This window comes from Acanthochromis polyacanthus, chromosome 9, assembly GCF_021347895.1.
Source record: "Acanthochromis polyacanthus isolate Apoly-LR-REF ecotype Palm Island chromosome 9, KAUST_Apoly_ChrSc, whole genome shotgun sequence".
NCBI lineage: Eukaryota > Metazoa > Chordata > Actinopteri > Pomacentridae > Acanthochromis > Acanthochromis polyacanthus.
The window spans coordinates 3,969,455-3,990,406 of NC_067121.1; the positions used below are offsets into that span (position 1 = coordinate 3,969,455).

General features: G+C 37.3%; 1 protein-coding gene across 1 annotated transcript in view; it reads right to left on the reverse strand.

The window, feature by feature from the left end:
• The window catches only part of efr3a (EFR3 homolog A (S. cerevisiae)), a 123,629-nt gene that overhangs the window by 90,368 nt on the left and 12,309 nt on the right, over positions 1-20,952 (reverse strand). The window contains 1 exon segment of the mRNA XM_051953915.1: positions 245-321. Within this exon segment, the coding sequence (XP_051809875.1) occupies positions 245-321 (77 nt within the window).

Below are 20,952 nucleotides of genomic sequence, written 5' to 3' on the forward strand. Positions count from 1 at the left end.
CTGAAGTAAAATGCTCTTTTTGCCTCTCTTAAGGCATTTTTAATGAATTCCTTTCATTTTACTCGAGATAAAACAACTTCAAAGGATGATATAGTTTAATTGAAGGAACTCCGATGCATTTATTAATCTCTATCAGAAACTCTGGGTGACAACTATCGGTCTCTGCAGGCGTATCAAGGTCCTGCAGCACAATTAATGTGATTATAGATTATTGATCAGCTCTATGTTCATCTCAGAAACTCACCTTTGGGTCTTCGGGGAAGATGTTGTCCACCAGACGTTTGTATCTTGGCCTCAGCGGCCCACAGCAGCCGCAAACTCCTGCAACAGAAGACAAAGACGAGAAAATGAGCAAAGAGGAACGTTTACGACGGATTAAAGGGCTCAGGAAGACTCAAAGATCTTCAGTGCTTCAGGTTAGAGCAGGTTTAAAGAGCAAAACTCCTCCTCCTTCTGCAGATCTGAACAGTACGATCAAAAACATTCAGTAGTTTCTGAATGAACGCAGCTTTTTGTTTCATGGACAATATTTTACTGCAACAGTGTCAATATTTCATTTTCATCTCTATTTGAAATATAGAAATATAAAAGCGGGTGAAGGAGAAAACAGAAGTCTTTTAAGAAAACGTACAAAAACAGAATAATAAAATAATAATAATGAAGTGATGTGAAGCAACAAGAATTTCCTTCCATTTGAATAAAGTTTTATCTCAGCTTTATTTCATATGTTTTGTTTTTTAAATAAAGCTGTAAAAATAGAGTGAAAGTCATCAAAAGATTTTCAAAATGAATGAAAACAACAACAGCGGATACAGTAAGAGAACAAATGGAATAAAAGGAAATAGATAATAGAGTAAAACCATAGAAATAAGGTTATTATAAGAACAATAAGAAGAAGAAGGAGAGGAGGAAGAATGAGAAGAAGAAGAAACCCAGGAAGTAGTAGAAGAAAAAGAAGAGGAAGCAGGAGAAGTAGAGTACTCATAGGAAATAAATAAAACAAACATGTTAAGTTAATTTAAAAAGATTAAAACAAATGCAGAAATCAAATCAATATAATCAACTAGATAACATGACATAAAATCAATCCTATAAAATGTGTTCTGATCTGATACATGGACCCTGACCACCTGCTGGTTGCCGTCTTTTCTCTGACTCGTGAAACAAACCAGCCTCGTCTACATTCTGTACGTTTACGTTCAGCAGCAGATCCATCGATTAGCACCAATCAGTGAAACCCGCAGCAGCCGGCCGATCAATAACGGCTGAATGGGGAAAAGACAGAATCCAGATTCTGGATTCCACCGAGGACAGTCTGACTGTGCTGCGTTCACTGACACGGTGATGAAGTCGTACATTCATGGAGGCCAGTGGAAAAAGCTCATTTATTACTGTTCCTGCTTCATTTTATGGATTCTTCCGACACGATTTTCGGAAACCCACAAAAATTAAACGTCAAAACGTGCGGCTCAATGAGGAACGGTGTGCTGTGATTTTCAGGAGCGATTCATCGTTTGATTTACGAAATTCATAAAAAACTGTTATATAATTCCAATTAAAACGAACACAAACCACAAAAAACCTGAGAAACTAAATATTTTATTCCACATACCGTTGTGAATTCACCAAGAACTTTTTTTGAACAGAAACTAAACGGTATCATCTGCAAAGAACTTTACATTTGATGCTTTTGATACCGAGACACTAAGAACTTCTTTTTTTTAAACAGAAATTAAATTACATTTTTGTGGTTATTTGGATATTTCTGTGGTGACGGTGCATGTTTTTGTGTTGACTTTGTATATTTTTGTGGTAGTTTTACATGTCTTTGTATTGGTTTTGTATATTTATGTGATTGACTTTGTGTGTTTTTGTGGAAATTTGGGTTTTTGTGGTTATTTTGGATATTTTTGCAGTGATGCATGTTTTTGTGATGACTGTGCATTTTGGTGGTTATTTTGTATTTTTTGTGCTGATTTAGTATTTCTTGTGTTTATTTTAAATATTGTCATGCTGATTTTGTATGTTTTTGTGGAAGTTTTGGGCTTATTTTGGATATTTCTGTGGTGATGTTACATGTTTTTGTGTTGGGTTTTGTATATTTATGTCCTGATTTCGCATTGTTTTGCGGCGATTTTGTGTCTTCTTGTAGTTATTTTGGCTATTTTCTGTTGATTTTGTATCTTTTGTGGTGATTTTGTGTATTTTTATGGCGATTGTGTGCATATTTTTTGTGGTGAAGAAACTCGACGAACGCAAGAAGTCGAACTAAAGGGTTGAAAAGATTCTAGAGCACAAAAGAATGGTCAAAAAAGTGAAAATCTATTAAGAATCGATCTGTTTGCCTGTTTTGTTTGAGTGAATTGTTTAGTTGGATTTACATGTAAGAATAAATAAATAAAGGTGCAAAAATTGCTGTCATTTACAATAAAAGGAGAATCAAAAAGCATGAGAGAAGTTTAAATTGTATTATCAGACAAATTACAAACAAAAGAAGTGCCTTAAAACAAAGGAAAAGGTCTGCAAACCCTTCAGAATAAGAAAGTAAAGTTCTTATTAAAATGCTGCCCTGAATTCACCAAGAACCGTTTAACAGACATTAAACTGCATCATCCACAAAAAACTTTACTTTTAATAGATTTGATTCTGTGCTGAGATTATTTATTAATAAATACACAACTTTGGGCTTAAAACAAATCAAACACTTTGATTTTTCCTTTTACAAGAAGAAAAGTTCTACATCAGCAGCCTTCCAGGATGAATTCATTATTTATTTTCACAACTTTAAACCGGTCCAACCCAGTGGAGGCCGTTTTATTTACTAGAAACCATCTTTAACCGAACCGACACCGTGTGGACGAAGTCACACTTTAGCAGAAAACACACAACCAGGCAAAAAATACCACAAAGACACAAAATAACAGTTAAAACATGCAAAATCTTCACAAAAAGAAGCAAAATCACAAAATAAAGATGTAAATTCTTCACAAAAACAGACAACGTTACCACAAAAGGACACAAGTTCATCACAAAAAAGGAAAAATTTCCAAAAAAAAAAAATACACAATATCAGCACTAAAATATACAAAATCATCACAAAATCATTTTTAAAAAAAATCACCACAAGAAGATGCAAAATCATCAGGAAAAGACACCGAATCACCACAAAATGACAAAAAAATCACCACAAAAATACACAAAATCACCACAAAAAGAGAAAAAGATGTGAAGTTACCAAAAAAAGACAAAATTAGCACGAAAAAATGCAAAACTGGCACAAAGTATACAAAAATCACCACAAAAAGACACAGAATTACCACAAAAAGACACAGAATCCCCACAAAAAGGCAAAAAAATCACCACAAAAAGACACAGAATCACCACAAAGGAAGGAAACAGAATCTCATGTTCCCACTGATTCTGAGGGAAATAGAAGTCGAGGCAGGTTTCTAGAAGTCCACGTTCAGCAGCGTGACGCGGAGTTTGAGTCACGAAATTCTTTTTAAAAGTAAAAAGAAATAAAACACGAAACAGTAAATCTGTCAGAAAAAACTGAAATAAAACAGTAAAAGATGTAAAGCTACAAACCATTTAAATCCAGTAAAAGTTTAAATTCACTTTCACACAAAAATGCATCTTTTGTGTTGATTATACATGCTTTGTGGTGATTTTATACATCTTTTGTGTTGATTATACATGCTTTGTGGTGATTTTATACATCTTTTGTGTTGATTATACATGCTTTGTGGTGATTTTATACATCTTTTGTGGTGATTTTGCATGTTTTGGTAATTTTGTGTTGATGTTCTATATTTTTGAGTTGATTCAGTATTTTCTTTGTGGTGCTTTTGTGTATTTTTGTCATGCTTTTGTATTTTTTTTAAATAATTTGTTCATTTTTTGTGGTGATTTTGCATCTTTTGGTGGTAATTTTTGTGTCTTTTTCTGGTGATTTTGTGTTTTTTGTGGTGATTTTACATATTTTTGTGATAATTTTGCATCTTTGTGATGATTTTGCATATTTTGGTATTTTTTCTGTTGATTTTCTATATTTTTGTGTTGATGTTTTTGTGGTCCTTTTGTATATTTCTGTGTTCATTTGCATAATTTCTGATAATTTTACATTTTTTATGTTGATTTTACATTTTGATTTTGATTTTGCATGCTTCTGTGATAATTTTACATGTTTTTGGGCAAATTTTGTGTCTTTTGTGATAATTTTATGTCTTTTTGTGTTGATTTTGTATATTTTGTGATAACTTTAGTGATTTTGTCTATTTTTGTGATGATTTTATGTATTTTTATGATTATTTTGCATCTTTTTATGGTGCTTTGGCATCATTTTGGGGTAAGAAATTCTTGAAAATACCAACCATCTTTAAAATACATAATTGTTCTTATTTAAAAAATAAAATTTCTTTAAAATAGGCTCATTCAAAAGAAAAAAATCCATACTGTGCAGGATTAGATGCATAAATCATAAAAAGTAATGGATATTCAGACTGGGTGCGTCTTTCTCGTCGAAATGTTTGTTTGTTCGGAGGCAGAAAATGAATGAAGGCGGCTTGGAATTACATTAAAAGGCGCTCAGGCTGAGAGCGGTGAGGCTTCAATACCGTAATAGAGGCGATGCATCAGGTTAAGCGTCCGGCTATAGATCTGCAGCTGCATAATCAGGCTGCAGAGTCGCTGATGAATTACCGCCCGGCAACAAGACGAGCACATCAATCATCCGGCTGCAGACCAAACGGGAAAGAACCATGTCGCTGCTTTCACCAGAAACATGCAGGAAAACAGCAGAACGTCTACATCCATACAGTGCTTCTGTCTGAGCAGCGTGTTAACACGAGTTTCCATCAGCGTTGCATGCTGGGAAGAGATTTCCTGAACAACATGATCTTTATGTTTTATTGATCGTCATCAGAGGACAAAACCCAGAATAAAGTGGAAGAAATGCAGAAAAACCAACTACAAACCCTGGAAACAAAGTCAGGATGATGTCAGATATCTGTAAAACAGAGTGTCTGCTCATTTAAATGCTATAGTAAAGTGTAATTTTAGGGTCATAACTTAACTCTTTGCGAATGATACAGTTTAATATCAATATCTCAAAGAAAATGATTCAAAACTCGAATAAAACAGCTCAAAGTTGAACAACATGACTTGAAATTCCAACAAAAAGACTCAAAACTTGAAGAAATGACTCAAAACTTCACTTTTGAGTCATTTTGTTTGAGTTCAAGTCATTGTTCTTGAGTTTCTGGTCATTATGAATACATTTTTACTGATTTCTACATTGTATGTTTAATTCTTTGCGGATGACACAGTTTAGTATCTGTCAAACAGTTTGTGGACTTTTCTTTTGTTCCCTGGGCCAATAATAGAATTTAAACTTCTCTCGTGTTTTAAATATTCCTTTTGTTTTTTCACCTTTATTCAATCTTTTATGTGAAGATGTACCTGTTGTTGAACATAAAATCCACTGATATGCACATGACCTCATTCTTTCTGATTTTAGATTAACCTGCAAAAGGAGAGTTATTTGGAGACACGATCAAATGATTTTGTTTTAGTTCAAACCACTCTGTTCACGTTTCGAGTCATTTTCTTCACATTTGAAGTCATTTTGTTCAAATTTTAAGTCTTTTTTTTGTTTCTGTCATTATGAACGCATTTTAAGTGATTTTGTTTAGGGTTCAGTTCCTGTTTCAGTTGTTTTTGTTCAAGTTTCAAGTCATTTTATTCAAGTTCAAGTCATTTTGTTTAGGTTCATGGTCATTATAAACATATTTTCAGTCATTTGGTTCAAGTTTCAAGTCATTTTCTTTGCCTTTTGAGTCATTTAGTTCCAGAAAAGTCCATAAACTACTTGTAAATCAGCAGGACAAAGAAGCAGAAGTTGAAATATGCCTGTTTTGAGGTGGATGTTTAGTTTTATTTCCCGTGTGGTCTGTTGTCTTCTATTTCCTGTGTTTTCTTTCTCATGATGTTGTTTTGTTTTTGTTCTGTTTTTCTACTGAAAACACCATTTATAAAACTATTCCTCTCCTTTCCCAACTTTTTTTATGCCACCACATTGATCACACAGTCTTTCTAACGGTCAACAAGCTTTCTTCACGTCTCCGGTTGGGTTTAGTTCCACTCTTCTTCCATTTCCAGGTCTCTGAGGTTAAAGGATTCCTTTCCGTCACTCACAGAGCTGCAGGTCTTTGCAGTTTCGGGAACAGTGAGGAACAACGTACTGGAACTCATCACTCTAAAATGCTGGTCTATTTAAAACCACCGCTCTGCTCAACAGTTTCACCAAACCCAGTCTAGATCTGACCTACCGGAGCTCAGGAGGCCTCGTCTGCTGGAGGCTCGGCTGTAGCTAAAAGCTCCATCAGCTTCAGTCCGAGGAACCCTCCGGTACCTCCTCAGGATCGATCTCCTGACGTGGACGCAAAACGACGGCATGATGGTCCAAACTCTGAAGACACCACTGGTTAATCCACACCGAGGCAGACTAAGACTGGCTTCCAGCAGCCACAGACAGAAACAACCTCCAAGCTTCTTCTTCTTCTTCCTCCTACCGCCGGTTCGACATCACCTGTGTGACGGACGGCAGGTTTCGGCCAATCAGCTGGGAGCTGTCCGTCATCACCTGGGATTACCTCGCTCTGTCAGAGGAGACGCCGGCAGCTCTGATGTGGATCTCAGGTTACCGGTCGCTGTGTTCACAGAAAAACTAGTCCAACACGAGACAGAAACCTGGAAAGAGACGAGGATCCGAGTTCCTCTGACTCACCGATAACGACAGAGATAAAACATACCTTAAATGTTGGAGAATGTTTACAGTCCTGTAACCGAGATAAAACACAAGTCTTCTTCCTAAAACTAATTTTAGAACCCAACACAGGCACGATAAATGCATAAAAACTAGAAATGCTTCAAAATTTAGAGGGACGACAGTAGAAAACCTAAAAAATGACTTGAAACTCCAATAAAATGACTCAAACAAAATTACTGGAAATTCAAACAAAATGACTTGAAATTTGAACAAAATTACTCAAAATTTGGCATTTTGTTTGAATTTCAAGTCATTTTGTTCAAGTTTCAAGTCATATACTTCAAGTTTGAGTCTTTCAATTCTAGTTGAGACATTTTGTTGGAGTTGAACTTGTTCAAGTTTCAAGTAATTTGGTTTAAATTTTAATGTCATTTTGTTCAAGTTTCTGGCCATGAACACATTTTTAGTGATTTTGTTCGGGTATCGAACCATTTTGTGGAGTCAAGTCATTTTGTTCAGACTTTGAATCATGTTGTTCAAGTTTCAAGTCATCTTGGTTGATTTTTGAGTCTTTTGTCAAACTTTTGAGTCATTTTATTTAAGTGTCTGGTTGTTATAAATGCATTTTGAGCCATTCAACTCAAGTTTCAAGTCAATTTGCTTGAGTTTCGAGTCTTTTTGGTCCGAGATACAAAATGTCCAGAAACTACTTGTACTTCAACAGGACGAAGTTGAAATATGTCTGAGGTGGATGCACCGTCTTTCTCTTCCCTGGAGGTCAGAAGCAGTTGAAACACCGCAGGAAGTGAAGTCAGAGCTGATAAGATTGTTTCCTTTCTGCAGACACTTGAGGAGAATTTACCCTCTGAACACCGGCGGTTAATTTGGACATGCTGAGGCGTCTTCAGGCCACTTCCAGCTTAAACTCGCAGCTATGCGGTAAATCTTGCTTCCTGCTACACCTGAAGCAAGTGCAGAGACCTAATCTAGAAGATTAAAGAGCAGCCTTGCCCCCGCTGATTCATTCCTCGCCCTTTGACAGGCGGATGAAAGTCATAGCGACGTTCTTCCTCTCCTCGCTGTCAGCGTCGGGAGTTTTCGGGCGGGGGGGAGGCGACTTCAAAGATGAAAAACGTTAATAAATTAAGTTGCCACAAGATGAAAGTTTGATTTAAATGAGCCGCAAGTGACGCCTGAAGGGCAGCAGTCGAAGTTAAGATCTGAGGGATCTTATCAGACGAGGAACCTGAAGGACTACAGATCAGAATGGAGGGCAGTAATAAAGAGGTGAAGACAATACAGAGGCGGTAATAAAGCGGAAAGAAATACAGAAAAACCAACAACAGAGGCAGAAAAATGTCTTGTTTACAAGTTTTTTAACCTGGACCGTTCCTCTAAAGTGTTCAAAGGCTTACAGATGGCTACTTCCTTTAAAAAGCAATCTCTAAACTGATAAAAATCCTAATTATCACTATTAGCCTAATTGAATGAAAAACATCACCGTGTCACTGAAGGTCGACAGATGAAGACGTGAAGATGACACAGAACAACTCAAACATCTGGTCTCCAGCTTTGATGTTCCATTAAATCAAGTTTTCTTTCCTTCCAATCTAACTAATTTATTATTTAGTCTGACACCATTTCCCAACATAATACACACGTAAAAGTACATTAAAGTTATTAAAATCAATCCAATGTTCCTCAGTGATCTTCAGATGTTCATGAACTTTGTTAGAAAGCTCCAGTAGGGTACTGTATGAATGTAGTATTTGACAGTAAAAGCAGTATTAGAGGGTAAATGTAGTGTTAGAGGGTGAGTGTAGTGTTAGAGGGTAAATGTAACATTAGAGGGTAAATGTAGTGTTAGAGGGTAAATGTAGCGTTAGAGGGTAAATGTAGCGTTAGAGGGTAAATGTAGCGTTAGAGGGTAAATGTAGTGTTAGAGGGTAAATGTAGAGTTAGAGGGTAAATGTAGTGTTAGAGGGTAAATGTAGAGTTAGAGGGTAAATGTAGTGTTAGAGGGTAAATGTAGAGTTAGAGGGTAAATGTAGTGTTAGAGGGTAAATGTAGCTTTAGAGGGTAAATGTAGTGTTAGAGGGTAAATGTAGTGTTAGGGGGTAAATGTAGTATTAGAGGGTAAATGTAGCATTAGAGGGTAAATGTAGAGTTAGAGAGTAAATGTAGCGTTAGAGGGTAAATGTAGCATTAGAGGGTAAATGTAGCATTAGAGGGTAAATGTAGAGTTAGAGGGTAAATGTAGAGTTCGAGGGTAAATGTAGTGTTAGAGGGTAAATGTAGTGTTAGGGGGTAAATGTAGTGTTAGAGGGTAAATGTAGCGTCAGAGGGTAAATGTAGTATTAGAGGGTAAATGTAGTGTTAGAGGGTAAATGTAGTATTAGAGGGTAAATGTAGCATTAGAGGGTAAATGTAGAGTTAGAGGGTAAATGTAGAGTTCGAGGGTAAATGTAGTGTTAGAGGGTAAATGTAGAGTTAGAGGGTAAATGTAGTGTTAGAGGGTAAATGTAGCGTTAGAGGGTAAATGTAGTGTTAGAGGGTAAATGTAGTGTTAGGGGGTAAATGTAGTATTAGAGGGTAAATGTAGCATTAGAGGGTAAATGTAGCATTAGAGGGTAAATGTAGCGTTAGAGGGTAAATGTAGCGTTAGAGGGTAAATGTAGTGTTAGAGGGTAAATGTAGCATTAGAGGGTAAATGTAGTATTAGAGGGTAAATGTAGCATTAGAGGGTAAATGTAGCATTAGAGGGTAAATGTAGTATTAGAGGGTAAATGTAGCATTAGAGGGTAAATGTAGAGTTAGAGGGTAAATGTAGAGTTCGAGGGTAAATGTAGTGTTAGAGGGTAAATGTAGAGTTAGAGGGTAAATGTAGTGTTAGAGGGTAAATGTAGCGTTAGAGGGTAAATGTAGCATTAGAGGGTAAATGTAGTGTTAGGGGGTAAATGTAGTATTAGAGGGTAAATGTAGCATTAGAGGGTAAATGTAGCGTTAGAGGGTAAATGTAGCATTAGAGGGTAAATGTAGCGTTAGAGGGTAAATGTAGCATTAGAGGGTAAATGTAGCGTTAGAGGGTAAATGTAGCATTAGAGGGTAAATGTAGTATTAGAGGGTAAATGTAGCATTAGAGGGTAAATGTAGCATTAGAGGGTAAATGTAGCGTTAGAGGGTAAATGTAGCGTTAGAGGGTAAATGTAGCATTAGAGGGTAAATGTAGCATTAGAGGGTAAATGTAGCGTTAGAGGGTAAATGTAGTGTTAGAGGGTAAATGTAGCGTTAGAGGGTAAATGTAGAGTTAGAGGGTAAATGTAGTGTTAGAGGGTAAATGTAGCGTTAGAGGGTAAATGTAGTGTTAGAGGGTAAATGTAGTATTAGAGGGTAAATGTAGTGTTAGAGGGTAAATGTAGTGTTAGAGGGTAAATGTAGCATTAGAGGGTAAATGTAGCATTAGAGGGTAAATGTAGCGTTAGAGGGTAAATGTAGTATTAGAGGGTAAATGCAGTGTTAGAGGGTAAATGTAGCGTTAGAGGGTAAATGTAGCGTTAGAGGGTAAATGTAGCATTAGAGGGTAAATGTAGCATTAGAGGGTAAATGTAGCGTTAGAGGGTAAATGTAGTGTTAGAGGGTAAATGCAGCGTTAGAGGGTAAATGTAGAGTTAGAGGGTAAATGTAGTGTTAGAGGGTAAATGTAGCGTTAGAGGGTAAATGTAGTGTTAGAGGGTAAATGTAGTATTAGAGGGTAAATGTAGTGTTAGAGGGTAAATGTAGTGTTAGAGGGTAAATGTAGCATTAGAGGGTAAATGTAGCATTAGAGGGTAAATGTAGCGTTAGAGGGTAAATGTAGTATTAGAGGGTAAATGCAGTGTTAGAGGGTAAATGTAGAGTTAGAGGGTAAATGCAGCGTTAGAGGGTAAATGTAGTGTTAGAGGGTAAATGCAGTGTTAGAGGGTAAATGTAGCATTAGAGGGTAAATGCAGCGTTAGAGGGTAAATGTAGTGTTAGAGGGTAAATGTAGTGTTAGAGGGTAAATGTAGCATTAGAGGGTAAATGTAGCGTTAGAGGGTAAATGTAGTGTTAGAGGGTAAATGTAGTGTTAGAGGGTAAATGTAGCATTAGAGGGTAAATGTAGCATTAGAGGGTAAATGTAGTGTTAGAGGGTAAATGTAGTGTTAGAGGGTAAATGTAGCGTTAGAGGGTAAATGTAGTGTTAGAGGGTAAATGTAGCGTTAGAGGGTAAATTACTATCACATACATCTTTACCAGTCAACATTGTTGGGTTTTGGTCAGTAAAGGGGCACCATGACAAAGACTTATGAGTCAGTTAATGACCTGTGATGTGATTAAAACATGTTATAATGTCGACACTAATCTCTGTGGGAAATATAATAGAGCTGCCTTTTGTTCTGAGTCACAACACTAAGACAGTCTATGACGTTTAGGGTATAAAAACAAATCTAAATCAGCCCCTAGTTCACAGAAGTGATTCTCCTCTGGTCCCTGTAACCGTCGGAGGCATAAGGAAGCAGTAAATATGAGGAACCATGACTCCCACAGTTCTAAAATAAACTCCACAGCTGTGAGCGTCTCCGTCAGGTTTACTCACTGTGTGTCTGTTGTATATAACTCGAAACTCAAAAAAAATGACTTCATTTGAACAAAATGAGTCAAAATTCAAATAAAATGACTTAAAACTTGAACAAAAACACCTGAATTCAAACAAAATAACTCAAAAAGTTAATCAAACCTCAAACAAAACAATTCAAAACTTGAACAAAATGATACAAAACTTGAACAAAATGACTCAAATTTTGGACAACATGACTCGAAACTCAAACAAAATGCCTCAAAACTTGCACAAAACGACTCAAAACTCGAACAAAATGACTCAAACCTTGAACAAAATGACTCAAACCTTGAACAAAATGACTCAAACCTTGGACAAAATGTCTCAAACCTTGAACAAAATGACTCAAACCTTGGACAAAATGTCTCAAACCTTGGACAAAATGTCTCAAACCTTGGACAAAATGACTCTAAGCTCAAATAAAATGGCTCAAAATTAAAACAAAAGGACTCAAAACTTGAAGTGACTCAAAATTTGAACAAAATGACTGGAAATTCAACAAAATGACTCAAAAATGAAACAAAACGACTCAAAACGAACAAAATGACTTCAACACAAAATTAATCTTAACTTCAATAAAATGACTTGAAACTCAAACTAAATTACTCGAAACATAAATGAAATGATTAAAAATTTGAACACAATGACTGAAAACTGGAACAAAATGTTTTAAACTTCAATAAAATGACTCCGAACTCAATCAAAACATCACAACAAAGTCCACTGAGACGGTCTGTGATGCTCCGGGTATAAAAATAAATCTAAATCCGCCTCTAGCTCCCAGAAGTGATTCCATAAAGAAGCATAAAGAAGCGGTAAATAAGAGGAACCATGACTCCCACAGTTCTGAAATAAACTCCACAGCTGTGAGTCTCCATCAGATTTACTCGCTGGACGGATGGTGGCCTCATTGACTTGCATCGCCACGCTCCTGCTTTTGAACCTTGAAGGGCGCGAGCACAATAAAAAAAGCAAAAAACAGATGATGACCCATAAATCTACAGCCTCCCGTCGCTCCGCCGCAGCCCCGAGCAGACGGATATCTAAATTTATGCCGCTTAAAAATCAGTTTTTGTTCTCCGGCCGGGTTCAGCGGGAAGACGTGTCCACCAGACGGAGACATCTCAAGGTCTCCTTTAGATCTTCTTTATCAGCAGACGGAGGCCGACTGCAGTTTAAATTCAACACAGCGGGACGGAAAAACAGCCTGGAAGCTCTATGGAGAACTTTGTTTACCTCCACAAAGACGCAGGGTTCAGGTTTTTATGCCGTTTCTTTGCTCCTGAAACGTTTTTATTCAACCATGGATGTTCCTCTCAGTCTCTTTGGTTTGTCTGTTGTCATTTTGTCTCATTGTTGTGCATTTTGCACCTTCTTTTGTGTCATTTTGTATGTTGCCTTTGCCTTTTTGTGTTTAGTTTTTCTCGTTTTGTGTCTTGTTTTTGTCATTTTGTGTCTCTTCCTGGTGGTTACATCTCTCCATACAAATATTTAACTAATTCCATGTTTCCTCTGCTAGTTTTGTGTCACATTTGTGTTGTTTTGTCATGTGTCATGTTATAGTGTTCTGTGTCTTGTTTTGTCATTTTGTGTCTAATTTCAGTCGTTTTCTGACTCATTTCTGTCAGTTTGTCTTCTGTTTTACATTTTGGTCTAATTTTGTCCTATTTTTGTCCTTTTAGGTCATTTTGTGTTGTGTTGTTTTTGTTTGTTTTCCGTCTCATTTTGTGTCTCCATATACTCCAGATATTTGTCATTTTGTCTCGTTTTTGCATGTCTTTTGTCTTGTTTTTGTTGATTTGTCTCATTTTAGTCGTCATAGTACTTGTTTTTGTCAATTTGAGTCTTGTTTAGTGTCTTGTGTTTGTCGTTTTGTGTCTCATTTCGGTCTTTTTCTCTCTGTTTTTTTGTCTTTTCTGTCAAATTTTGTCCATTTGTCTTGTTTTTGTGGTTTTGTGGATTTTTTTTGTCTCATTTGTCATTATGTGTCTCATTTGGCATCATTTTTTAAATCATTTTGTGTCTCTTTGTGATGGTTTTGTCTCCACCTACGACAGATGTTTTTCTATCTCCATGTTTCCAGACTTTTCCTCTCCACTCTGCTCATCATCAGTAGAAAGATGTTTCTCCATGCCGATTGGACCTCCATCAACCTGCTCCTCTGTTCTCTGTTTCTGAGCCGAGCTGCATTTATTTTATTCATCCAGTAGCTTTGATTTTCCTCTCAGTCTCATTTTTCATCTTAGTTTTGTATCTTGTTTGGGCTTTAAGACGTTTTCAAACTCAAATAACATCACATTTTCACACCATTAGAGTCGATCGATGCCACCAAATCCAAGGTTTCTATGATTAAATGCTAAACCATGAGTCACAAAAAGAATAAAGCGCATCCAGGTTTGTTTTAACAGCACCACACATTTGCACTCTGCAGAACGACCAAAGCATTCTGCTGCTTTGAAAGGCTGGTGGGCTCATTGACTTGCATCGCCACGTTCCTGTTGAACCCTGAAGGGTGCGAGCACAAAAAAAAATAAACAGTTGCTTACCCATAAATTTACAGCAAAATGACTCAAAACCCCAACAAAATGACTTGAAACTCAAAGAAAATGACTCAAAACTCAAACAAAATCCCTCAAAACTCAAACTAAATCCCTCAAAACTCAAACACAGTGACTCAAAACTTGAACAAAACGACTCAAAACTGGAACAAATGAATAGAAGCTGAAACAAAATGACTCAAACCATGAGTCACAAAAAGAAACTTCGTCCAGGTCTGTTTTTATATCCTCACTCATCACTGCAGGCTAAGCTAATCAGCATGCTTTAGTTACTCTTTGATTTTCAAACACTGAACGTTTATTGACGCTGTTTGAAACCCGACCACCTTGAAGCATCTGCCTCTGTGGAGCCTGCTGATGTCGACTGCTTTACTTTTATAATTTAAGCAGAGAGCTTAAATTATCAGGTCATCAACAACAGCCGAGTTGAAGGACACTCCAGGAGGAAAAACCTCCTGAAGAGCCTCAATCCTGCTCTTTACATTCGTCAAGAGCAGGTTTTACTGGTTCGATCGTTCCTCTGCCTCGTTGAAATGAGTCACGGCGTGGAAATTTCCTCTGCAGGGTTTGATAACGAAGCTAAAGTTACGCTTTAATGAGCTCCTCGTCTGTAACTCAGAGAGAAAACAGCTCCAGACCGACCAACCGAAGCTCATAGATCAGAAGACATGGAGACGGAAAGTTTTACCTCAACAGGTCTTTGTTTAGGACCGGATGTTAACTTCAGCCAACGTTAGCTCAACCGCTAAAGTTACTGTTCAGGTCTGTTAGCAAACAGGTTTAGCTGCTTCACCTGGATGGACACCTGAACATCTGGATCATCGTCAAAACAACATCTGGATCATCAGAACAACATCTGGATCATCATCAGAATAACATCTGGATCATCATCAGAACAACATCTGGATCATCAGAACAACATCTGGATGATCATCAGAATAACATCTGGATCATCAGAACAACATCTGGATGATCATCAGAATAACATCTGGATCATCATCAGAACAACATCTGGATGATCAGAACAACATCTGGATCATCATCAGAACAACATCTGGATCATCATCAGAACAACATCTGGATCATCATCAGAACAACATCTGGATCATCAGAGCAACATCTGGATCATCATCAGAACAACATCTGGTTCATCAGAATAACATCTGGATCATCATCAGAACAACATCTGGATCATCATCAGAACAACATCTGAATCATCAGAACAACATCTGAATCATCATCAGAACAACATCTGGATCATCATCAGAACAACATCTGGATCATCAGAACAACATCTGGATCATCAGAACAACATCTGGATGATCATCAGAATAACATCTGGATGATCATCAGAACAACATCTGGATCATCATCAGAACAACATCTGAATCATCAGAATAACATCTGGATGATCATCAGAACAACATCTGGATCATCATCAGAACAACATCTGGATCATCAGAACAACATCTGGATGATCATCAGAATAACATCTGGATCATCAGAACAACATCTGGATGATCATCAGAATAACATCTGGATCATCATCAGAACAACATCTGGATGATCAGAACAACATCTGGATCATCATCAGAACAACATCTGGATCATCATCAGAACAACATCTGGATCATCATCAGAACAACATCTGGATCATCAGAGCAACATCTGGATCATCATCAGAACAACATCTGGTTCATCAGAATAACATCTGGATCATCATCAGAACAACATCTGGATCATCATCAGAACAACATCTGAATCATCAGAACAACATCTGGATCATCATCAGAACAACATCTGAATCATCAGAACAACATCTGGATCATCAGAACAACATCTGGATGATCATCAGAATAACATCTGGATCATCATCAGAACAACATCTGGATCATCATCAGAACAACATCTGAATCATCAGAATAACATCTGGATGATCATCAGAACAACATCTGGATCATCATCAGAACAACATCTGGATCATCAGAACAACATCTGGATCATCAGAATAACATCTGGTTCATTTTTTGCCACATTGTAACAAAACTCTTAATTTGGAGGAAAATTTCATAAAAACTTGACTAATTTTTGGTTTCTCTTGATTTTTTTTTTTTTTAGTATTTTATGTTTCTTTTACTTCAGACTATTTCAGAAGTTTTTCATTTTTCTATTTAGCTTTTTCTTCACATATTTTTGACTCTACTTTTCTAATAACCTCCAACTGCAACTCCAACTGTTTTAAAATCTGCTGTATAAATATGACTTGATTTGATTAAATAATATTTTGATAATAATCTTTGAACATAAGAGTTCAGAAAACATGAATTCTAAACGCATCCTGGGTTTGTTCACCTCTAAGTTCTGGTTTCTTTGTTTTCTGCTTGATTAACCTTCAAGAAAACAACTTAATTATCTGCATTTATTTATATTTGTTTCCTGTTTTTCCTCTTTTCATTAAAAAAATCTTTATGAATTCATTTTAATTACTTTTTATTTCTAGTCTTCTGTTTCATGCAGAGCTCATTAAACTGCCTTCATAATAAATTAACTTCCCTCCTTGTTTTTTAATTGCTTTTCCCTCCCACGACTCCTGCAGTGAATCTCAGCCAAAGATGAGAAATTTTTTCTTTTATTTCTATTTTTTCCACGCGGAACAATCCTGGTCTGCAGAAACAAACCGACCTATTTACAGCAGAATCCTAAATCTGGCTTCATTTTTTACAGCGGTGCTGCAGGAGGATAAATATCCACTCTGAGACGGACGTTAGTCAGACGGATTAGAGCTTCACATTCAGCTCATAAACATTTAACCACAGAACAGCCGCTGATGAATTGTTGTGTTCAAACCGAATCCTGATCTGAGAGCAGATAGTAGACGCTCCTCATTTAAACATTCATGCCGGGCAGACAAAGGAGGAAGTGCAGCTGGAGTCGGATGAAATCGAGGGTTCACGTTTCCTGGACGGAGGAGGAAGAAACCGGATCTCTGGAAACAGGTGGGAAGGAAAAAATCTCATAACGGAACTCCACAATAAAGAGCCAATAAAAGAACAGATTCATTCGTAACGCGCTGAGCTGCTGTACGATCCAGAAACACAACAAAAAAAACACAAAAAGAAGAAAATACTGGAGTTTAGTGGAAGATTTTGGTCTCCGGCAACATAAATCTGAGATTAAAGAACATATTCAACATTTCTTCATGGATTCCTTGTTGATACTAATTCCTCGCAGTATTCATATTTATTTATCTGATCTGGTATCTCTTCTCTTGTTTGCTTTGCGTTCCCATAATTTATTGGTGTTTATTTAGGGTTCGAGCACCGAGGGAGCGAAGACTCTACTGAAAGTCGTGGGTTTATTATTAGATTTACTTCATCGGACGAAAGAATGTTGAAATACGAGAAGAGAAAGAAAAACAACCACAAAGAGACGCAAAATGTTCATAAAGAGACACAAAAGAACCGCAGACACAAAATGCCTGCAGACGCAGAATGACCAGAAAGTGACACAAAACAACCACAAAGACACAAAACGACCACAAAGAGACGCTAAATAACCACAAAAAGATTCCAAATGACCACAAAGAGACACAAACGACCACGAGATACAAAATGTCCACAAAGAGACACAAAGAGACAAAAAATGTCCACAGACACAAAATGACCACAAAGAGACGCTAAATAACTACAAAAAGATTCCAAATGACCACAAAGAGACATAAAACGACCACAAGATACAAAATGTCCACAAAGAGACACAAAACGACAACAAAGAGACACAAAACGACCACAAAGAGACAAAAATGTCCACAGACACAAAATGACCACAAAGAGACACAAAACGTGCACAAAGAGACACAAAATGACCACAAAAAGACACAAAATGTCCACAAGGAGACACAAAACGACCACAAAGAGACACAAAATGACCACAAAGAGACACAAAATGACCACAATGATGCCCAAAACGACCACAAAGAGACAAAAAATGTTCACAAGGAGACACAAAATGACCACAAAGAGACACAAAATGTCCACAGACACAAAACGACCACAAAGAGACACAAACACACGCTACGTTAAACTTCTGTCCAAACCAAAGAGGAAATGAAGACCCATTTGTTCTCTGCTGGATGAAGACGTGAAGAACGAGCAGCTCAACAGTAAACATGTTTCTAGGGTTTAAAAGCCGACTGTGTGGAGACCCGGTCACACCAACATGATGAGGAAACTCTGGTTCTGACGGGAACAGAATTGGATCCACATAAAGCCGACCGAACTCCGATAACCTCAACGGAACGACGACTTCATCACCGGCCGGATCCTCCACCTTCCAGCTGAGGAGGCTGTTTCTGCTACATTTACAGACGTTTATTTAAACCTTTATTCGTGTTATAGATTCAGTTTTTCACCATTTCTGTTTAAAATCATGTTTTTTTTTCTTCCAAGATCAGCAGGACTTTAGTAGAATTCTGGTTTCACTGCAAATGTCCCACTGTGGGATAAAAAAGGGTTTTATCTGATGTTTTTACTATACATTTCTGTTTGCCTTTTGGGGGTTTATTGCTTGCATTAATTGCAATTATTACTGACTTTTTACCAATTTACTTAACAGTCTTTTACTGTTTTAATGAATGAATTTTTTTTTACAATATTTAGTTTTACTTATTTTTTAGTTTTCCCCTTTTATTTTGAAAAATATAACCAGCTATGTTAAACAACAGTTCAACTCATTAGATTTTATTACAATTCCTTATTTTTAGACATGATTACATGCAGTATGGCTTCTCTTCATTGTGTTGAGAGGCAAAGTCAATGAAAATAACTCAGAAAAACACTGAATATTGTATCTGATAATTTAAAAATGCTCGACCTTCTCACTGATTGGCACCTTTTCTGTCTGTAACACGTGGAAAACCACTTCATGTGCAGTTTAAGGAATCCCAGGTACAAAAACCTAGGTGGATCTTTATTGTTCCATTCCAGCTTAAAAAGATGAAAGAAGCAAACATAAACAGAGTAAAAAAAAATATCCAGTTTCACACGTACAGCGAGGGTGTTGTGGTGAGATTCACACCGATGAGAGGCGTCAGTCTCATAATGAAGCCGATCTCTGAGGGATTCACGAGAAAATATCTGTTTCCTCAGTCGTCCTCCAGAAGAAACCAAAAACTGCAGCTTCAGACACGAAGAAGAAGAAGAAGAAGAAGAAGAAGAAGTCATAGAAGTAGAACAAGGAGAAGAAGTAGACAAAGAAGTAGAAGTAGACAAAGAAGAAGGAGAAGAAAGAGAAGAAGTCGTAGTAGAAGTAGAAGAAGTACAAGAACAAGAAGTAGATGTAGAAGAAGTAGCAAAAGGAGAAGAAGTAGGAGGAAAAGAACAAGTAGAAGTAGAATTAGAAGAAGTAGAAGAAGACAAAGAGAAGAAGCAGTCGGACAAGAAATAGAAGATGTATTAGTAGCAGTGGTAGTAGTAGAAGAAGTAGAAGCAAAAGAAGAAGAAAAGTCCTGCAGAGAAACTGCGACTGATGGAGACCAAGAAATGAAGAGTTCATGCTGCTACTACAACAGAAGGAAGCTCGTTTGAAAACATTTCAAAGCATTTTTGCTTTATTGCTGATAAGTTCTGATATTCCAGCTAACCTGAACCACGCATCGGGTAAAACAGCAAACATTCCTTGAGACACACTTTTATTGTGCACATAAATCAGATAAAGTCAAAGTTTCTACACCTACAAACTACTTATTGGAGATGCAGAGGGACAAAGACCCCTGTTTCCTCAGAATTTCAAAATAAAACCTGATGACCCTGCTGCTCCACCGATCAGACAAAGAGGCATCAGAAGACGTCTTCGTCTTTCTGTCTGCTGTCGGATCTCTGGGAGTTCAGGAAGCAGCAGGATGGAGCTTCAGCACCACACCGACACCTTCAAAACCTCTTCACAAAAAAGGGAAACAGATCAAAACGTCTCCGTCTTTTTTTCCCCACGCTGTCAGAAAACAGCTCCTGTCTCCTCAGACTCAGACGAGTTTGGAATCTGAAGCCTGAGAATGAAATACGACCAATAAATGTGACGAATGAAACTTTACAGTAACAGCAGGAAAACTGAGCCCAGGTCGACTACAGGAAGCACAGCGAAAAGTCAATCCTAATCCTGTTACCTGCTCATTCCTGCCTCAGATCAAATAGCCAAATAACCAAATGGAGCCGTTTTTGTTTTTCCTGTAAATGTATTCTTCTGAGGATTTCAGAAATGTCTCAGGCTGCCGACACACAACCGAGGCTGGTTTATTTTAGCATCGCTTACAGGGCCTGAATGGTAAGACCATGTGCTAAAGAGACAAACCGACAACAAAGGGACACAACATGACTGTGAAGAGACACAAACTGACCACAAAAAGAATGAAAGAAATGACTGCATAAAGCCACAAAACAACCAGACAGAAAATGACAAAAAACAGAATCAAACCAACTGTGAGTGACTACAAAGGAATACAAAATGACCATGAGACAAAACAGCTGCAAAGAGACACAAAATGATCACAAAGAGACTCAAAACAACAACAGAGACACACAACAACCACAGAGATGGAAAACGACCACAAAGAGACACAAAGTGACCACAAAGAGACACGAAATGTCTGCAGAGACGCAAAGCAACCACAGAGATGGAAAACGAACACAAAGAGACACAAAGTGACCACAAAGAGACACGAAATGTCTGCAGAGACGCAAAACAACCACAAAGAGACACAAAACAACTGCAAAGAGACACAAAATGATCACAAAGAGACACAAAACGAATACAACGAGACACAAAACAAACACAAAAAGATGCAAAACAACCACAGAGACACAAAATGATCGCAAAGAGACTCAAAACAACAACAGAGACACACAACAACCACAGAGATGGAAAACGACCACAAAGAGACACAAAGTGACCACAAAGAGACACGAAATGTCTGCAGAGACGCAAAACAACCACAG